This window comes from Meleagris gallopavo, chromosome 1 (genome assembly GCF_000146605.3).
Source record: "Meleagris gallopavo isolate NT-WF06-2002-E0010 breed Aviagen turkey brand Nicholas breeding stock chromosome 1, Turkey_5.1, whole genome shotgun sequence".
Taxonomy (NCBI): Eukaryota; Metazoa; Chordata; class Aves; order Galliformes; family Phasianidae; genus Meleagris; species Meleagris gallopavo.
The window spans coordinates 164,274,109-164,292,413 of NC_015011.2; the positions used below are offsets into that span (position 1 = coordinate 164,274,109).

At 37.9% G+C, this 18,305-nt stretch overlaps 1 protein-coding gene across 1 annotated transcript; it reads right to left on the reverse strand.

Annotated features, from left to right (window-relative positions):
- Positions 1–101: 101 nt before the first annotated feature.
- LOC104917509 (epithelial-stromal interaction protein 1-like) lies at positions 102–14,028 on the reverse strand. The gene is made up of 6 exons (XM_010728836.3): positions 13,916–14,028; positions 10,081–10,164; positions 7,833–7,906; positions 6,716–6,821; positions 2,174–2,214; positions 102–707 (listed from the first exon to the last, which is right to left on the reverse strand). Exons 2-5 carry the CDS (start codon positions 10,102–10,104, stop codon positions 2,194–2,196), a joined length of 225 nt encoding a protein of 74 aa, XP_010727138.1. The 5' UTR covers positions 10,105–10,164; positions 13,916–14,028; the 3' UTR covers positions 102–707; positions 2,174–2,193.
- Positions 14,029–18,305: the final 4,277 nt, after the last annotated feature.

Genomic DNA, 18,305 nt, shown 5'->3' on the forward strand with positions numbered 1-18,305 from the left:
TAACATTGTAATACTTTTCCCCACTTGTGTAACAGAAGTTATCAATGTAAAATAGGAAAAATGAAAAAATGATGTGTAAAACATTGAATACAGTGTAAAAGTTTCCAGCATTAAAGTTTTATTTCTTTAATGTTGTACTTTTCTAAATACATTTTCAAAATAGCCCATCTATAATACACACACTTGCTTCTCCTTGACTCTACTGTTTAACATACATTAAAAAGTCTCTCAACCCCCCACCCCAAAAAACAAAAGCAACATCAACAAAAAAGCAGCAGCACTTTGCTCCCACAAGAGAGCACTATTATTTTTTTCGCTGTTCAAGTCACTGGAAGTTTGTGGCTGGGCACAGTAAAAAAGTAAACACAGATATTTCTGCAGCTTCTGCAACCACCAACATCTTCTATTTGTGAGATCCTAAAGGCTAGCATAATTGCATTCTGCAAAAGGCAAAACAATTTAAGAAGGGGAAAAAAAAAAGAACACATTCACTTATTAAAAATTAATTAGGAATTTCATAACCAGTTGCTTCAAATATGCGTGAATAATGACAGCTAGAAACCAGTCTCTCCAGATTACTCACGAAGTGGGTGTGAAGATGCAATCAGGTTAGGAAAAAAAATCACACTGATAAAAGAGGGCTTTCTTGGAGCTTTTACAAGGTCATTTGGCCAAAACCAGATAAAAGAGAATATTTCTTTAGCATTCTGTAACAAGAGGAAGAAAACAGAATTAAAAATTATCTTTTGCAGCAAAAGCAAAAAAATCAAAGTCATACTAGCCTAGGATTAAGTCCACTAGAAAATAAAGCCTCCTTTTTTTTTCTGACAGATTTTAGCTTTTAATTCTGTAAAGCACTCATGAAAGGATTTCTACCTTTTTGTAAATTAAATTCACAAAACATCCTAATTATCTGCAGACATATTAATAATTCTTTGAGCAACATATTAACGTAGCAAGCTGAAATGTGTTTTCAAAACAACATTAAAATAAAGATTAAATAAGTACATCCGTCCATAATTCTTATACAGTTCACATGTAACTATATAATTGGTACTATAGCTATTGTGTAAAACAACAAAGAGCTCAATATGTTCTACTCCTTCAGCTGTCCACAGTTTACAAAACCTAACAGTATTGTGGGCTGCCTGAGATGGTCATTTTTTCCCCTGTGGGGAACTGAATTTATCTATTGATTGTAATTTCCACGGTGAATTTCAGTTACTTTTTAATAACAATTTTACTCCTCATAAAACTGAAAAGATGACTCATGTGAAGCCAATTGCATTATTTAGATACTATTTTTAGGACACAGTCGTGCTACGAAAACACTAACTAAAATTAGTGTTGGAGCAGAAAATGAGGAAGAAATTGTATAGGAGATTAAGAACAGTCAATTTACAGAATAAGGGCTAAAAGCAAGTGGTTTTTAAAAGCTTATCTCATTTTTTAATTCCTCTTTCAAAGTTCTAGCTTTCAAACAAAGTTCAAAGGCAATTTGAGTACCATATGCCAGTACTTGCCTTAGAAGTCCTCAAGACTACAAGTGAAGGCTTTGCACAAGTCTTTAAATCAGAACTGGGAATTAGGGCATGGAACCCCTTTCAGAAAAGAACATAGGTGCACTGAGGTTTGTGTAAAGGTCATTTCTCTGATGCAATACTGGTATTTTACTGACAGTCTTTATTGATACTAACAATCTCCGTTTTTGTGCACGGGAAACAGCAGGAAGAAGTAGCCCAAAACAAAGCCTTTCCCTTTCACTGTCTTTCACTTATAGTCATAATTATGTTGCAGAATCACCTTCTGCACTTCCAACCATATTCCTCAGCTGCCAAGTTTTATGCACTCACAGTCCACAACACAGAGAATGTGACTTTATTGAGGTTTTGGCACTAAACATCACCATATCCTGAGCAAACACTTTCAATGGCATCAGTGCTTCCTTTGACTTGAAATACACGTTCTGCAGTTCTTTATGAAAAAAACAAGTTTCAGATTCGGTATGCACCATTGCATAGCTCCATGCACAGACTGGAAAGCCATTATTTTAAGACGCCCTATCATAGTAATTGAAAATTAAACTACAAAAGCTGTTACAATGAAACAGCAAATATGAATCTAAATTAATACCAGCATTAGTACTGACAACTAACAAATCTTGTATTCTTACCTTCTGGAAACATTAGTCCTTTATTCCAAGTAGTTCGACCCCTAGATGAATAAAAATGCATTAATACAGTACAGTAGAATGTGACACTTATGTTAGGAACTAAGGTTACATGGGTCTTTCCTGATTATTCGGGATCCTTTGCTGTCTTTTAAAACTCTATTTAAAATATAATGTAAGTTCTTACGTAAGAAGATCCCAGTTCCAGTAATAAATATTTCTTTGATTTGAACTACATATGAATAGTGGGATGTACTGACTTGGGAGATAAGCTTAAAAAAGTCAATCTGAAAGTGTTCTAAGTATCTTAGATGCCTTGATCCTTTCTTAGTCTCACACAATTTGAAAGAGCGAGAGGCTTCTTTTGCTCCTCCCCAGACTCCCAATATTCTCTTTTAGGATGAAATTTTCAAAAGAAAGAATGATTGAGCTCAAAGTTGAGCCAGGCAGAACACATCTGATTATGCTGTTTGACTGCTTTGTCACAGGTAGGTCATTAACTCATCTACCTGGACTTACTCATCTTAGGTCCCTCAGCTAATGCTTCTGCTGAGCAGTTTTTTATTTTCCTTCATCATTCTGCTTGGAAAGATTAGCATATTACTCTCAACAACTACCACAGCAGAAAACAGTTTTAGGAGAAAAATCAAATAATCTTTCTAAAACATACTGCATATAGACTAACCAGGCTAAAGCTAAATTACCAAATTTTTCTTTGTAAAAAGATATTTAACCATTGTGGATGGCAAGCCTGCTGGCAATAGGTAGTAATTACATTTATCTCCATATGTTGAGTTTGTTCTGCCCATTCTAGTAATTGGCAAATATTCTCCTTATCTCAACCCTTGTGTCTTTTTTTACCATATTTTCTTCCACTGTTCTTTTGCAGAGGGGGAGTGAGAGAGTAGTTTGGCAAATCTGAGTTGCCCATTGGTGTGAAACCACCACAACGACATGTTCTGTCTCAGATTGGTAGCAAATACCATAAATCTGGTTGACACTCTAAAGTGATGCTACCACGGAGCACGTTGGAAGAAACAAAACAAGTATTAATCCACAAGCCATGTTCATTTAAAATAGTTGTATATCCAAGCTGTGTTATTTTTGTCCAGCATCCACTGAATTTCTGTTCTCTGTAAGGGAAAGGAAGAGAATGTCCCGTTGCCCTGCACCTATGTATTCAGGCCACAGTTGTTTCCCCTTCTAAATATCTAGATTAATGTATCAACTAATGGAGTAGACGCAGCATCTGAGAGAGCATTTCTCATTCATATGCCTGACATGGGGTTTATAAGAGACAACGAACAGGAATATGCAATATGTCACATTGTCTTCTAGATTCTGGGTTTACTAGAGCTTAGAGAGTTCCAGCATGACATCCAGTACTTCATTAAAGAAGAGCAGGCATATAAATTTCATCTACTCACCATGTGAACTATCTCCATTAACAGAATAGACAAAAGAGTCCTTCGTACTGCTCACTTTCTACTCAAAAAACAAACAAGGGCTCTGTTACAGGCCTGCCATGCATTAGCACTTGACCTCTGCAAATGCCGCAGTGCTTGAGAAAGGAAAAATCTCAAGGGAATAAACATAAAAACATGCCACTGTTTTAAAAGTTATTCTTTTGTAAAAATAGAAGTGTTTTCGTATTTAAGTAAAACTGTTCATTTATGCCACCACAATGAACGGATATTGCCTCAGTTATATGCCCCAGCTGAGTAAGGACTCAATCTTGTTGATTAAACTTTGATGTTGAAATGACAAATATCATCTTTTCCTCTCCTATCCTAAAAGGTTTATACTTATGTTAGAGTCAGTGGCTGCACAAAAGACATCAATATTTTCTTGATAGCATACAGGAAGATTCAAGACTTTCCCAAAGGTGCTGTAGCTCAACACAAAGAAGTGGAAACATTAATTTGGCTTCTCATTAAAAAAGCAAAGCACACAACCACCTGGAGAGCACCTTGATATTTATAACCAAAAGGTGAGAAAAGACTACTTTCATGAAAATACTTCGTGAAATAACAACATATAAATAATTACTAATAAAACACAATTTGTCTGGAAGACATAGGAATAATGAAAACTAGTTTGTTAACAACTAGTGAACAACTGGGCACAGCAATTGCTCTCTTCTCTCCTGGCCAAACATACTATAAATTAACCTTCCCTTCTCTTTCCAAGCCCATCCTGATATCCACTGCTCAAACACTGCTACAATCAGCCCCTGTTTTTCACAAAATGCAAATAAACTGAATTATCTGTGAGACTTTTACACCCTTTTCAAATTCAGTCAAGATTGGCCAGCAGGTTGGAGACCTTACTACAGGCATACAGAGTGATCACAAAAAAATTCATTTCCTTAGGAAACCAGGCTAATAGAAGTAATAATGAAAAATACAGCGGTTACGTCAACAATGGCACAGCATTCAGTTTCTGTAAGCATGGAGCTGTTGTGACTGTGAAGAGCTCAGTCAGGAATAAAGAATCAGGAAAGAACAAATATTTCCTCTTCAGTGTCACAACAAAGAAGGAGCAGGCTCAAAACTTACCTGCAGGTCTTAACTTTGGGAACCTTTTTCTTTTCTTTTCATCTTAGTTTATAATCTGAACTGCTTCAGTTAGCTCTTTTGTAATGCAAAACACCATGTTTCAGACAACGATTTGTAAGGCACCTTTGGAGTTCAGGTCTTTTTGCTTAAAATCCCAAAGGAAGGGAGAAGAGCCTGGATATAATCAAAGACACTGAGGTTGCAGCCTCCAGCCTGTCTAAAAGAGATTCTTGCTCTTGTTACCAATACTTATTTTAATTCTTCTCCTTGATGGCATCTTCTTAAGTACTTTATTCTTTCCGTACTTTGTTCAGTCTTCTGAACATTTCATAGTGAGGTATATATGAAAAAAAGATAATCTAAGTGCTACCCAACATAAGGCAGGCTCCTTGAGAAGTATTCAGTAAACAACCAGAGTAGGAAATCTATCACTTCTACGTATAGGGATTTGTTGTAATTATGTTGATGCATACACATTAAAACACATTAAAAAAAAAAGAAAGATTGGCTGTAGACTTTTCAGAGCTGTCTGCTATTAAAACTATGCCTGGGCTGAGTGCATTAGTGCAGAGGTACTGCCACCCATCTTGGGGAATAGTACATGTGGTAAAGCACTAAAGGTGAAACCTCATTCCTTCTACATCCAGAGAAGCTTTCAGTAGGGACAGTGGATGGATGGAGATGCTGGAGTTCAGAGACTGGGGCTGTTGGTTGTTACAGACTTTATTTTACCAGGAAACAGTTTACAAATTGTGATAAAGGATACAAAGTAAAATAAAAAGAACAATTTCCACCCTTGGTTAAGCAGGCACCATCCAGCAGACTTTCCTTTTTGCCCCTTTCTAGGCATTATTTCCTTCTGTCCTACCTGAAGTCTAACACTGCTATCTTCAAAAAAATCACTCAGGCCTGCTATATAGAGCACTCTCTTATTCACATTCTTTTACTAAGCCTGGATATCTCCAGTTCAGCTTTCCAGCAAGAGCCAAGACCCTAGCCAACTGGTTCTTCCAGCAGCTACCAGCAAACACAATGGGAGGCTGGGCTGACAGATCCTGCCCACTCTCAGCAAGACCAAGAGAACTGCTCTGCACAGTTCTGGCTTCAGTCTGAGGTTTCTGAGCCCTCCACCAAGCTTGCCCATACCTTGCAGTGAATAAGAGGCTCCTTTTCCAGTTTCAGTATCTGGAAACCTCTAGGAGCAAAACTATTTGCTTCTCTGTCATGCTTTGACTTTGTAGATGCTTGAAACCAAGTTTTTATAGCATTCATCTTCCAAGAAACAAATCCACACCAAACAGTCCATCTCAAGCTAGGCAGTTTTCTCTGTAAAGCCACATTCACTAAATTTATTTAGACTTGTATCATTTTGCTACTCAGTCTTTGCAATTTTAAATTTCTACACTTTTGTCCTCTCAGCAATTGGAATTTCACCCCAATAGAAATTTCCATAATGGAAATATTGCATCAACTCTGACCATAACATCACAATGCTGACTAAGATGAAGGCTCAAAGCACCTATTTAAACTGGATATAGTCAGGTCTTCCTTCCTTGCCATAAGTTTATTCAGGAAGGAATGAACAGCTATATTTCTCAAGGTATTTTCCACCTCCGTTTTCAATATCATATTAAAATGTTTACAGCCTTTCCAAGCATTTTAATATGAATTTATAGATCTCGTTTAAAGATGTTTCAGAAAAACCCATACAATTTCACTACTCTTGTTCTGAACTTCAGGAAGTATGTTGGATTTGGTTCCTTGTACTACCTTCCATGTAAAGCTCTGCTGCAAGAATAGCTGTTACTTCTTCTTCCCATTTGAACAGATTATATTTAAGACAGGATTTCTTCTTGAAAGCTACTGTATCTGACAGCCAACCTGGACTGTCATGCAGGCTAACTGCACAGACACATAACAGTATATGGAAAAAAATCAATTTTTAAACAATCCTATTACTTTAGTGCTCTGTACTCAAAAAACTTACCCAGGCACCATCACTGCAGTAGTGCAAACTCCCAGAATATCCAGGTTGGCAGATGCTATTAGGTTGTGTTTTCTTCTGAAGTCGGTCCAGAAAAGCATTATTTACTCTTGAAGTAGAAAGAAAAATGAACATTGATTGAAGGTAGCTGAGGAGTTCACAAACTTTTGAAATTTAGCATTCTCTAAGGTGCTTTCCCTATTCTCAGTTAAATATACATCATTCTATACTTTTCAAGTCTGTGCTGAATAACTACAGCCTGTCATGAGATAGGATGCCTTTCATTTTCAGTTCACCAGGTGTGTTCTTATCCTGTGATTAAACCATCATGATTAAAAGGCATACATCTATTGCTATGAAAAATGGACCCAAATTATCAGTAAAAAGTCATCCTGCATACCACTCACTTGATCACCCTAGGTAGTCTTTCAGCCTTCATTAAACAAGTTTCTGTAAGTAGTGATTTCCTAATGAAACAACCACTTAAGCTTGTTACTAATATGACCAAGCTGTCCAGCTCAGAAAGCACCTCTAGCATTTTCTTGTACTGCCTTCGGAGCCCACATTCAGACATCAGGAAGAGGCTACCAGGTATGATAAGGCTGGAAGACTACCATCTGATCGTGCTCCTTCAAGGCAGATCACAGGAAGCTGCAATTAGGAAATTGTAAAATATTTTAAAAGACTTTACATTCCTTGTGAAGATTTTGAAGGGACTGGGAGAACAGGTAGAGTTCTCAGCAATCTTCTTAGTTGGAGACTGCGATCCAGACAGAAGGAGGAGAGCAGACCAGTTGAATGAATAGCTGCACATAATACTTTATATGTATTTTTCTCCAGCTGTCTTTAAATTGTCTTGAAACTGCTAATAGTTTCTACCCTGTGTTCTACCCTGTGCTGATAAAAAAAATAAAATAAGAAAGGCACTCTGGGTAATAACACATTACTGTGAGCAGCTGTAATGGTGGATATTAGTGGTTTATCTAAAGACAAAGTTAAACCAGAGGCTGTATCAGGGATCTTCATTGCAATAGTCTTCTTAAGCATGAATGCTTGCAATTTTGAATCCCATTCCAGATAGAAAGTCAAGTAATGTATACTCTGAGATTTTGCATCATACCTCCTCTGTTCATCTTGATGTGCTCTTATCCTGGCTTCTTCCTCCTGTTTTTGTTTTGATTCCATTAATTGAGCCTGGGGATGACAAAAGAGAAAAAGGTGCCCAGGGAGGTGGTGGAGGCACTGTCCCTGGCAGTATTCAAGAGGCATCTGTATGAGGAGCTATGAGATTTGGTTTAGTGCTTGTGGTAGCAATGGTAATGGGAGGATGGTTGGACTAGATGATCTTGTAGGTCGTTTCCAACCCTGTGATTCTACGATTCTATGATTCTATGATACTGAGGAAAGGACAAACTACCTACTGGTGTGGGGAAAGCATATGCAAGCCCTAGTGTTGAAGCCTACAGTCCCTACATTATATTGTTTTAAGGTATATAAACAGTCTCAAAGGGACTTCTCTGAAGAGCAGAGTTATACAATTCTAGCTAGATCTGCTAAGGAAACATTGCATGTGTTCTTGTTTGTCTGCCTCTTGCTCCCTGTAATGTGCTCAAGGATTGAAGATGCAGATTTTTTTCTGCAGAGAATTTGTCTTGCAGGGCAAGGGGGAAGGGATGGGAACAGACCCATCCTTCATATTTTCCATAACAACTGAGTAACAGTAGGAATAGGAAGTAAAATAAAATGAAGTGGTTAGATAAAAGTTTCAGTAACAGAATGGAACTACAAAAGTAAAAATAAAAAAAAAATCAATTTAAGTGGAACATTAAATAAAAACTATGCAGTAAATGTATGAAGAAAATCAATAACTGTGAATGTGTTGTGTATCAATATTTGTCTAGCCCTAAAAGAAGAAACAGGATTAAGAAATAAAAAAGCCAACCTTTATTTTCACTGTTTTAAATAACTATTCAACCTGAAAATTAAAACCCGGTATCTGACTTTCCAATACACTGAGTCCTCTCTTGGAGTAATGTTCTGAAATATATTGCGTGTATATGATGCTGTGTTCAAAGTGCTCTGAATATTTTTAAATCAAGCAATACATACTAAAACCTGTTCTAAAAAAAAAACCAACTGACAATACCTATACGTTTTATAGCTATGCTATACTAGGAGCTTGCACACAAGACAGAATTCACAATTACTTTAATAAATATTAGTTTGAAGTAGAAATAAGCCAACATAAATTGGAGGAACAATTACTGGATCCTTTAAAATACATATTATTTACAGTGGGTTTATACATAGCGCATCACTGTGTGCAATATGTAGCAGCAATGCTGAATGCAAGGAGCACATGGTGTTGTGTACTAAGACAGAGCAGCCTTAGAAGCAGTCCACATTTTCTTGCTGACCTACAGAAATCAGTATGGCATCTAAAGCTCTACACAATACCCTTGAACCAAGCCAAATAAATAACCTGATCTCATGGGAAGTGTCTCTGCCCATGGTTGGGAGTATATTAGCAAACAGAATCATCGAATGGTTTGGGTTGGAAGAGATCTCAAAAAATCATAGAATCCTAGAATCTTGGCGAGGTCCCTTCCAACCTAGAACCATTCTATGATCCTATTTGCTAATATATTTTTAAATGATCTGTAGTTAATGCTGCCCTCTGCACATTCACACATTAGACCTGGGTAAAGATCTTACTACAGTGTAATAAGTATGCTTTATGTAGATGATCTTTACATACATCTAGTACCCAAAACCATGCCAGAGGGATGGGAGTGTTGAGGTGGCTTTCAGGCAATTCATGCTGCCTATGCAGAAGATGGAGTTGAAACGCATAGTTACAGTACAATTGGACAAATGAAAACTCTCCATTTATGTGGTTAGCAAAGGAACACAGAAGAGTACAGACTTGATAGCAAATCTGAGTTCTTCCACATACTTGTTTGAGACAGCGGGGCACATAGACTGCTTCTCTATAAAGAATATATTCAGAGTCTGAGATCGTGAATATCTCAATAAGGTTACTTCCACCTGAAAGACTGGAAATTGGTTTCCTTAGACAATAAAACTGGTCACCACAATCCAAAAAAAATATGTTTTGCACAACTGTTCAAATGGAGAGGCAAGCAGGCGCTAGTCATCCAGATGCAAATAGCCATGAACCCACAAGATACTTCTGTCTGTCCAAATTTTACAATTTGGCTCATCTCTCTCACAACATTTGAAAACAGTGTCTACATCACTTTCCTTAAAGAGAAGCCCTGTGCATAGGCTACAAGTAATCAGTGCATTTACTTGATTTCACAGCATGCAAAAATAATACAATATGTAAACTGTTAATGTATAATTACCTTCCTCCGTTGTTCTTGCTTCATTTCCTCCAATCTTCTGTTTTCATCCTCTCGAAGAGCTTGCTTATATATACGGCTTCTAGCCTATTGTTCAATAGAAAATATAGACATATTGATGTGGGAAGAGGGAGGATCAACATGCCAAACTTGATTCTCAATTCTATTTACAAGTAATTAACAAATCAGAACTGTTCGAAGGATTACAGTTATTAAAAAGTCTGATGAGTTTGAAGACTAGTGTTTAACCAAGGAGTGGTGTAAAACTTTTCAGGCATTCCATATAGCTGAATGTTCACCTGAACATTACAACTAAGCAGCCACAGCACATTCTATTGCTTGTTCCAGTGGCATACATAAAGATATTCTGAGTAACTGAAAAATGCAATCAGGATATAAGACAGTGAGATGGGATGTTGTGGGAAGACAGAAAAGCACTGGAAGCATTACTAATATAACAAAGCAGAAGGGAGGCCTGGTAGCAGAGGGAAACACTAGTAGAGGTTCAGGTTGGAGATTAGGAAAAATTTCTTCTCAGAAAGAGTGGTAATGTTGTAGAACAGGGAGGTGGTAGAGTCTCCTCTCCTGGAGATTTTCAAGAAAACAGTAGATGCTGCATTGAGGGTCATAGTTTAGTGGAGATGGTAGTGTTGGGTTGATGGCTGGACTAGATGATCTTGGAGGTCCTTTCCAACTTTAAGAATTCTATGATTGTTTTCACATAAATATTGGAAAGGAATGTGTGGTGGTAGGGCAAGAGAAGCTCAGAGATGAGGACTGCTTTCTTAGTTGGGAGTCAGGCAAGAGAACTGAAAATCTGAACTATACATCAAAATTAAAGTATTCACCTGTTTCCATTACAGTAACTAGCTCTGATCTTTTACAAGTTACAGTTGTCTTCAAAGGGCCAGCATACCATTAGGATTTTATAGGATCCTTAGCTTGTAAAGTCTTCAAGCAGGTACTGAGCATAGCACACTAAATAATGAGCCAATATAATTTAATACAAGAAATGTGCAGGTTTGACTTTAGTGAAGAATTTGTTGCAGGTCTACATGGTGTTCTTGAAACTTGATATATGTGTGCAGAATGACACCATTAAAACGACAGGCACACAATTTGCTAAAAAGACTGAATAGAGAAAGCAATTATTAATAGCTCAATTTTGAGCCGGGAGGAGTTGTTACATGTGTCCAGGGAGACTCATTCTGGGTCCAATATTATTCATTACTCTCTCTAATGGCTTGGAGAATTGTGTGGAGTGTATGTTAATCAAGCTGAAAGACAATAAGGCTCTATACCGGACTGGTAATGCTTTGAAGACAGGATTAAAATTAATTATTAACTCGATTAATTAAGTGGGCCAAAAAAGTCACCAATGACAGAGTCACCCCAAAAATTCAAATTTGTTCACATGCATCAAGTAATATTTGACACTGCTATTTGAACTAGATGTACTGAATTAGTACCACAAATAAGTGCTGCAAGGGAAAAAGAATTCAACATAACATTGTCTCAGATTTGTTTTAGTACATTAACTTTAAATAATAAAAAACCTAAATGTATATGCATAAACCCCCTGTCCCTTAACATTCTTATCATGCACTTCCCAGTCTTATCGCACTTCTCTGTTTCAAACATATTGTTCCAGAATAGTTTAGTTACTCTAGACAAAGGAAAAATAAAAGATAACATCAAAATTAAGACTATAAGACTCCCTGGTGATTTAACCTTTTGATACTATACCAAGTTCATTTAGATAACAATTTATTGGTTACGTGCTTCAGATTCCTTACAAAGAGCACAGAGGTTCTCTGAATGCCTATGTATAGTCTGCATCTCATCCAAGTTGGTTGAAAAGACCTCTTACTAAATGCATTATAAGCAAATGATAAATTGATTCACAGAGCTATAGAAATACTGCTGCAAAAAAAAGACATAGAATCATAGAATGGCTTGAACTGGAAGGGATCTTAAAGACGATTTAGTTCCAACCCCTTGCAACCTCTTGCCATGGGTAAGGTTGCCAGCCATTAAATCAGGCACTAGATCAGTCTGCCCAGGGCCCAATCTAACCTGACCTTGAACGCCTTCAGGGATGAGGCATCCACAGCATCCCTGGGCAAACTGTTCCAGTACCTCACCATCCTCTCAGTGAAAAATTTCCCCAATATCTAATCTAAATCTCCCCTCTTTGATTTTAAAACCATTCTCCCTTGTCACAGAATGATAGAATCATAACATCACTAAGGTTGGAAAAGACCAGGCCTATCTTCCTCAGGATCACACATGCATAATATAAGCTGGTATTAATAAAGAACAGTATAGAAATACTATGTATCCTATCTGCTTGGATACTGGCTAAGCAAAATTGAACTTAAGTAATTTGGCATAATTTATTAAGAAACTCCTCCAAAACTGCAGTGAGAAAAAGACACGTATGTAAGTGAAATAAACGTTAAAGGTAGGACCTGTATATCTGAGAGAATTCAATGTTGCCTTAGATATCCACCCACCTACACACAGACATCATACTGAAATGCTGAAATCCAAGTCAATATTGAGGCTATGAGCGTGTCTTATGTTCATAGTTCCATGCTCACAACATAAAGAAGTTAAAGAAGTCTGTTGAGCCTTCTCTACCAAAGAGCTAGCTCCTCAGCATTCAGAGTATAGGATGCTTCGGAGTCAAGTAGAGATTGTTTCAATCCATCTTTTCTTCCTTCTCATAGTCCTCTGTATTGCTTGTCTACTCAGGACTACAAAATATAGCCTGAAAGGCACTCCGTTACAATTAAATCTAGTGGACACAGCATTGCTGAGAAGAGGTTGTGTTCTTAAAGTTATAACACTGCTCACATGTTAAGATTTCTTCATGCTTATCAGAGACATAAAATGACCTGAGGAATCAAAGGGGAAAGCAACCTTCTTTCAGTAATGTCTTCCCTTTTCAAGCAACTGAAAATCAGAAAGAGATACTAGGAGCAAGACAGGACCGTCATATATTCTGTTCAGAGCAATTTCTCTGTAAGGAGGGTCTTGCACATTTCCAAGGCTTCTGAGGAAACATACAGGAAAATTTTTAATTTCCTTACTCAGCTGTTGGTGTTCAAGGTTGTATCTGTTACCCAGATTAGATGTTTCCACTTTTCTGCTGACACAGGACTGTTGCTCATAACAATAATTTCTGCCTACATTGTCATCCCCAAGTTACAAACAAAGGGAAGATTTCTGTCTTCAGGGTTAACAATATTCCTCACTCTAAGTTTTTATATCAGTAGGAATGCTTGGTTAAACGTGGAGAGAATAATCAGATGTGCAAAAGGCTTTTTGAGGCAATTAGAATAATGAAACTTTTGCAATACTTTATCTATTCCCTAATTACATTGATACTTAAGAGGCTCATTCAAACGGGGACAAAGTCCCCAAGCAGTCTACAAAATCACTTTTAGGATGCAGTGAGAAATAAGCTTCTCTTCTGACTAGATTTTCAATGCAGCAAAGCATCTGCTGACATGTACTAGTTGGGATTCCATAAAAGCTTGCCACCGACTGATGGGTACACAGCACATTTAAGATTCTGATCTGAACACAGAATATAAATCTGGCTCGTATTTATCAGGAGGGGAACTGCAAGTAATAAAGGCAGTATCCTACTATGTAGGATACTCTGCCAGTGTATCACAGACAACACAGGCAGTTCACCCAGAAAGACTCCTTGGTATTCACAGAGTTATGTATAGGCAATTAAACACAATTAGAATATTCTAATATCACACTATTGACAGCACCTGGAAAGTTGACAGAAAAATATTGCACATTCCATGGTTTTGCTTACCCATGCTGTTGATTCTGGGCCACAATTAACAGTCTGACAGGAATCATTCTTTGGCAAACCCAAGTCCAATCTGTTCAATAATTCATTGGTTTTGCTACAAAGAAATCCAATCCAAATAGAATTGTTAGTGCTTCCATAAAAGTAAATATAGAATTTTTATACCACCCTCGGAATCTAGCCTAGACATTTCATCATGTGACTAATGAAAAATATCACAAGTGGAACAAAAGGTTACGGGACAGCCAGAATAAAAAGGGACAGAGGAAACAGAACCTATATTGTGGATAAAACATCGGCTGGGGAGATTTTTAAGCAAACAGTTACTGTCATTTGCATATTTGGGGTCCATAGATGTTATGCTTTCTTTCAGCATGGCAAAGCTCCTAAAATGCAGACTCACAAACCATTGGATTTCATCAGAATGCAATTGCTTCACTGAATAGTTGCTAATCCTTCTACCAGATCCCTAAATCTCAGATAAGTAATTTAAAATATTTTAAGGCATTTCCCTTCATTGTTAATAAAACACACCCTTACAACAGATTAATTAATCTAGTAGAAAGACTTTGAGCAATTCTGTAACATTAGTAAAAAAAAAAAACAAATATATCTTTAGTTAAAAAATACTGCACAACATTATAATTTCTTATTCTGGCAAGGGCAATTTTATTTTTACAATTGCATCCTTTATAAACCATATTTTCAAGGTATCACCTGCTATCTCACAGTTTCAACTAACAGAGTCAAACAAAGTCACAGAGAACAACATAAATGCTAAAAGCAGGAGTTGTGGTGACATGATCTGAAATCAGTTTCTTAACCTGTAGACCCAGGCATATCTACTGAAATTTCTGCTCACTCAAAAGAACAGAGTGAGAGGAAAGAGACGATTTTATTTCTGTATACATCTTTGGAAAGCATTCAGGTAGTTCAAGGGGGATTCAACACAAGGATTTACTTTGCTAACAGGGCAGCCAACTAACTCTGGGGGGAAGAAGATGCCAGTAGAAAAGGCATCTAGTCAACCTTGGAGAAAAAGCCTTGTCTGCCAAACAGTGACAATGACTAAACTGCAGAAACAGGCTGCTGGTCAGACGGTATGTTGAAGAGAAGTGCAGAAAAAGCAAAAGAACCCACAAGTTCTGCTTTGCTACTCTGTAGATACAAAAACATGTTACCTGTTTAAGTACAGAGTGCATGCTCAAGCTGTGGCAAGCCATGCTTTCAGAATTTCACCATTCACAGTTAACTCCCTCTCTTTCACTATCCGGCAAGTTATGATAGATCTCAGCCAAGGCAGAATACAGAAAGAACCAAGTGAAACCCAAAATTCCCTGATCTACAAAGCACCTCTACATCAGAATTAAATGAATTAATAGTCTCCTCTTACTCAAGATTTAACAAGACACTTTTTTTTTCCAAGTAAGGTAAGTGGTAGAGTGATGAGGTCACACGAAATATCGGGAAATTAAAGCTTTAAATTGCAGACTTTAAATTTCTCTACCTATAGTAAAATATCTACTTATTTCTATGCTAGAAAGACTAGCAACTTCTAGAGAAAGTCTGGACAATGACTGAGAAGGTTGTAGTTCTGTAAAGAAGTACCTGTCCACTTGGGGGTATAGTTGGATGCCCTAATTCCTTGTGGATGGCAAAAAAATGACTTGGGGGTATGTGGAAGTTCTCAGTAATTGCATAAAAAGGAAATGGAGAGCAAAATACATTGCCCTTTCCAGATCAGCATGCTTACACATGTAGAGCAAACTCAGTTTCAGTATTAGAAAAGATGATTACTAAAGTGGAAGCAAATAACATATTACAGCAAGAATGCGTACTGCCTTTGTGTACAGAAAACATCCTGCTGCATCACATGAAGTTACACAGCTTTAAAATTTTCCTATCAAAAGAAAGGGATTCAGGTTTCCGAATATGATTGGAGACTAACTTAATAAAGACAGTCATATAGGGTAATTCACAGTGTATGATCTCCATGGAAACCCAGCAGAGCATCTTGAGTTGCTAGACTGTCAAAGCGTTGTCTGAAATGTATTTTTCATAATATTAATCCTAAAGCCATAATAATGCAAAGTATTGTGTAAGCCATGCTGCAGAGAAAGGGGGAAGTCAGAGATATGACAGTTCAATTAACATTCCAGAGAGGAAAGCATTATCTCCTGAAGGAAATCAGTACATCAAAATGTCTAGAGGTGTTTCACATTCGAATAGGTGGAGCAACATCTCACTCTCACTCGCTAAAACTTCAGAGACTATTCAAAAATACTAGTAAAATGTGGTCCTCTAAAATGGTCAATGTTAAGGAAAGAAGAAGAGCAACAAAAATTAATCTGCATACAACAGCCTAATGGTATCCTTCAAAAATAATTAGGCAGAAGGAAATAGAAAATTTAGACAAAGCAAGAAGATGGTACCCTCCTTACAGGATGCTAACCTGAGCTCCTACTGCCCCTAAGCATAAGGCTGGAGGGAAGAGCACTATTTAGAAGCACTACTTAAGCTGAGGTGCTCTTATTTTGTGTTCCTCTGTGGTCCTGTTTCTTGTTACACAGTTGGGAACAAGACTTCCACTATGCTCATTAAAATAGGCTACTCTCATACTGGCTTAATAGCATCAGGCAATACTCTTAGCAATGGGAACTCAGCCATCTGTATTGTGGTAACAGTTCCTGGCATAGTTTTGACCCATTCAAAATAGCACTTTCCCAGAGAAATCCTGGCTGCTGTCTGGGAACGAATATTAACCATAAATATCTCCCTTTAGACTCTTTGGATGCAATAACCCCATTCTGGGATGTAAAAAAGTTTGCTAGCAATGGCAGCAGGCAGTCTTAGCCCTGTTGGCCTCAAAAGTGACAGTGATTGACAGTGTTAAATATATTAGTAGAGATGCAGCTGTGGTGGAGTGAAACACTGTCAAGATCGTGGGTTGAAAAACTCTTAAGAGCTGTCAAGGAAAAATAATGACTCTCTTGCCAGGATCTTTGAGTAGCATGTTAGGAGGGGACAGTGCATGACCATGGAAGTCAGTCCATATTGTAGATGCTTTCTGTGGGCCCTTAGCTATAATGCTTTACATTTCACAACTGTTCTTCAAGCACAGTCTTTTATTGTGCATTTGTTACAAGCTATTACTGAAAAACTGGTATTTGAAGTGCAACAAATAAATATAAGATGCAGAAACATGAATCTGCTAGGTGTTCCACTGAGAATGGTGTAATTTAGGGACTTAAAGGAGTATACTCTGTACTCAAAAGCTACATCTAGATCAGGGAATCGACTTGGATTTAATATTTTTGGTGACTAAAGGCATGTGCTCTCCACATTCTCACTGGGATGAGACAAGAGGATGGTTCTAAAAGTCTGAGTAAGCCTAGGTTCCTCTGTCCTAGGAAGGAGTTCTCGTGCTCTGACAGGGTCCCCAGTCTTGACGGGAGGGAAGCAAAAAGTTCTGCAATTGACTCCAGCAAGGCAACTATGGAGAATCTCAAGACCTACACTGATCTCATTGTGGATGAAAGGATGAAATTCCTGTGCAGAATGTGGACTTTAACTTCTTGTGTCACTCGGGCCTTAACTTTTCATAGAATCACACAGTGCCTTGGGTTAGATGGGACCTTAAAAACCATCTGATTCCAAACCCAATGCCATGGGCAGGGACACTTCCTAGTAGATCAGATCACTCAAGCTCTATCCAATCTGGCCTTGAACACTTCCAGTGATGAGGCATCCACAGTTTCTCCAGGCAATGTGTTCTAATGCCTCATCACCTCCACAGTGAAGAATTTCTATCTAATATCTAATCTAAATCACCCCTTGTACTGTCACTACACTCACTAATAAAAAGTCCCTCCCCGGTTTTCTTATAGGTCCCATTTAGGTACTGGAAGGCCGCTACAAGGTCACCACAGAGCTTTCCCTTCTGCAAACTGAACAACCTCAACTCTCTCAGGCTCTCCTCATAGGAGAGGTGTTCCAGTCCTCTGATTATCTTTGTGGCCCTCCTCTGGACCTGCTCCAACAGGTCTACGTCTTTCTTATGTTGAGGCCCCACATCTCAATGCAGTATGCCAAGTAGGATCTCATTGCTGTCTATTTGGGTCTTAATTCACATCATACATACAAGGCAAAGAGAATCACAGAATCACAGAATGGTCTGGCTTGGAAGGGACCATAAAGATCATCAAGTTTCATTCCCCCTGTTGTAGGTAGATTTGCCACCCACTAGATCTGGCTGCCCAGGGCCCCATCCAACCTGGCCTTGAAGTCCTCCAGGGATGGGGCATGAAAGTAACAGTCCTGAAAAGCAATCACCTTTGGGGACATGAATGAGAATATGGATGCAGGCCCCAGTGTCGTCACACAAGAATTACAT